The following is a 3,325-nucleotide window of genomic DNA, read 5'->3' on the forward strand; positions in this document are numbered from 1 at the left end:
AACATATTAATGCATGGATGAAGTGCGACAAAGACAGATAACTCGTATTCTTGAATTGTCTATATGCCGATCTTTGGTACCTAAGTTGACGGTTTACAAAAACTTTGGATGCATTTTATTATGCGATAAATCTTATATCAAAGATCCAAATTTTAACCATTTGCGGAAGTTGACGAAATAGATAAAGCTGTTATAGAATAAGAATTATGAGGAAAGAACGACGGATTTAAGTTACAAGATTTTGAATCATTCTCGACAAGTAATGAAAACTAAACCCATGAAACCTTGTTGCAATTAATAAAAGGGAAGAAAATGAGACCTTTTATTTTTTTTGTCTTCTTCTCCAGTCGCCATAGTTACTTCCTCTGTTGATCTCAAACTAAATGATACTTTTAAACATATGAGCTAATAAATGATTACAATTAAATTTCACAGTCTTTCCATACCAGGCATGCAGCATCGGGGGTTGGGGTGGGGGTGGGTTGGAAGGGGAACCAGCCCCACTGACTTTTTCTCGCAGTAGATTATTTTTTAAATTTTCATATAGAAAATTGAATCATCATGGAGATACCCCCCCCCCCCAACCCACTTTTTGGGAGATCTGAAAAATCAAGTAAAAAAAGGGGAAACTAAAAGTTATAGGCTCCCCCCCCCTCCCCCGCGGACTAGAATTTTGATGATTTCTAAGTTTTTGTTGTTTTTATGGCGCGTTTTTTTTTTTGGATGTTTGGATGATTCCCCCCATTCTAAAACTATGCTGTTTGTTGCATTAAAGAACGTTATGTACGTAAAATAAATTACGGATAAAAGCATTAAAAAAGCGTAAACACTCATTGTAATTGTGAAATTTTAGGTAATTTTTAAAAAAAAAAATGATCATAATAATATTTTAAGATACAAAAAAAATCAAACTGCGTTATAAACGTGAATATTTTCTAAGTCCGATAAATTATCAATTGAGTGAATTAATAAAAAAAAATATAGGTATATATCTGCTTAAAACCTCAATGTCACTCTTCATTATCATAAACATTGGTGTCCATCTATTTAGTATTTGATTTTTTTAACGTTGCCTTTGAGATTTTCGCACACAAACAGATTGTCATTGTTGTCCACACATAAACCAGTAGGATACTCTAGATCACAGTTATCAATGTAACGGAGAAACTGTCCATTCTGATCCAAATTGTGGATACAATGGTTCATATAATCTGATGTCAAGATACGACTTTGACTGTCTGATGTGATACCCCAAGGTAAAAATGATTTGTTCTTTGTAACTGAGGGATGACCGATGTAACTCCATCTGAGTTTCCCATCCTGATTAACCACCACTACTGCACCAACCTTATAGTCAGCTACACAGATGTCATGGTTTATATTCTCCGTGATGTGTTTAGTTCTATTTTTCCCCGAGTACAGAGGTTTACCTTCATCATCAAATTGAATTGTTTGTTTCTCTGTAGATCCCGAGTAACGGACAACTTTGGATTGAGTTTCATCATCACTGTACATGGTAACCAGAAGATCGCCAGTAGAGGTGACACACAGCTGTTTAGGCCTCCATCCCTGTAATCTGATCAACTCCTCTGTCTGACCATTTTTCACTTTATTCACTGTCTTTACTGACCAGTTAGAGTACAATAGATTCCCATCGCTATCTACAGCTATATCATTCGGCGATTTCTCTGATTTTGTCTTAATTGTTTGGAGAAGAGAACGATTGATGTTGAAGCATTTGATATCATTGGTTCCTCCACTTGTCCATATCTTGTCCTGACCTAGAAATGTGACATTGCGTAGTCTTGTGTGATTAGTCTGCACTGTGGCGACAAGCTCCGGTTCATCCAGTAGTTCTCTGACTGAAGTGTTTGGTTGATTTAATGGCGAAACTTCTTCAGTAGCTGTAGATAATGGGGTGATCTCCCCAACCAAAGTATACAACTTGTTACGGTCTATCGGTTTTGGAATGAATGTTGGCAGTTTAACCTGGACCTTGGAGGAAAGCTTGCTGAACTCTCTGATCTTAGAGCTGTATTCAATGGTTGAAGATACTTCAGTGGATTTCTCAATTTTCCTTATGGTCTGTAATGTTTGTTTTATGAGAGACTGTATCTGTTTGATTTCATCTAAGTGTTTCTGTAAAATATCTCTGTGCTCTACTTTTATCTCGCTGATTTCAGTTTTCATTTTGTTGATAATGATGTCGATTTCTCTGTGCCATTGCTTTCCTTGTTTGGATATTGTTTTTGTAATTTTCTCATATCCTCCATCCAGGTTGTCAAGCTGATTTTCCAAGTCACTCGCAATTTTTTCATACATAGGAGAAATACTGTTTTCTAATTCTTCTGTATCCTTCATAACAATTTCTTTTTGTGTCTTGTAAGCATGCGAAACTTCTACAAATGTATGGCCTCTATGTTGTTCAGATGCAGTACAAGAAGAACAAATAAAACTGTTGGCACAATTCTTGCATAGCAGTTTGCATTTATTGTGTTCATGGGTTCTACATTTCGGATAGATCAAGGTTGTTCTTCGTTCTTGGAAAGGCACAATTGCATGTTTTTGATATCCATCTGATATATGTTCTCCTATACAGGGCTTGCAGAGGTTGACATGACAAACGTCACAGTAGCTGTGTACTATGGCGGTCTCACAAAGGTCGCATCGGTGCACATCCTGTGCACTAGAACGAGGATCCATAATTGTTCTACAAAATATTTAAATATAAAAGACTTCAATTCTGTATAGACTATTAATTCTAATGTACACAATGATAAAACAAAGTTATATCATGTTATGTACCGGTATACTTTATGGCGTGTTAATAAATGCAGATGGTAACATGTTATTTGTGCATACACAAAAATGACATTAAAGCGGTTTATTAGGTACATTTTTTGTAGGTGGAATTTATAAGAAAACGGGTTTAATGAACGCTGGGAAATAAATTGATTGATATAAAAGAAGAAGAGGAAAGGAAATCACTTGTTATGATATCCAACTTCCCCAAAGCATCTGAAAATGGGAATGGAACTCTAATTGGCGAATACGTAGAAACATAGATACAATCAAGATAAATCGAAAGTAAATTTTTATATGTAATGTATGTTATGTTAAGCAAAATATCGAAAACTGCTCATGTTTTGGTGTGGTAAATTTAGAAATAAGGCTTTCTTACCGTATCCCTGTATCACATACTGGTATTTTCTAGAAAATGTTCTCACGAATCTACGCCTTAAACATAGCTGACTGTTCCCGTGCAGAATGCGGTCAGTTGACAGCACAATGAACAATTTAGAGTTATTTCCCGTTAGTCATACAA

The 3,325-nt window shown here is 35.6% G+C and overlaps 1 protein-coding gene across 1 annotated transcript; it reads right to left on the reverse strand.

Moving 5' to 3' along the window:
* Positions 1–719: 719 nt before the first annotated feature.
* LOC105345308 (uncharacterized) lies at positions 720–3,325 on the reverse strand. The gene is made up of 2 exons (XM_066081936.1): positions 3,182–3,325; positions 720–2,710 (listed from the first exon to the last, which is right to left on the reverse strand). The coding sequence occupies exon 2, from the start codon at positions 2,701–2,703 to the stop codon at positions 1,048–1,050; it is 1,656 nt and encodes a 551-aa protein (XP_065938008.1). The 5' UTR covers positions 2,704–2,710; positions 3,182–3,325; the 3' UTR covers positions 720–1,047.

This window comes from Magallana gigas, chromosome 4 (assembly GCF_963853765.1).
Source record: "Magallana gigas chromosome 4, xbMagGiga1.1, whole genome shotgun sequence".
NCBI classification, from domain to species: Eukaryota; Metazoa; Mollusca; class Bivalvia; order Ostreida; family Ostreidae; genus Magallana; species Magallana gigas.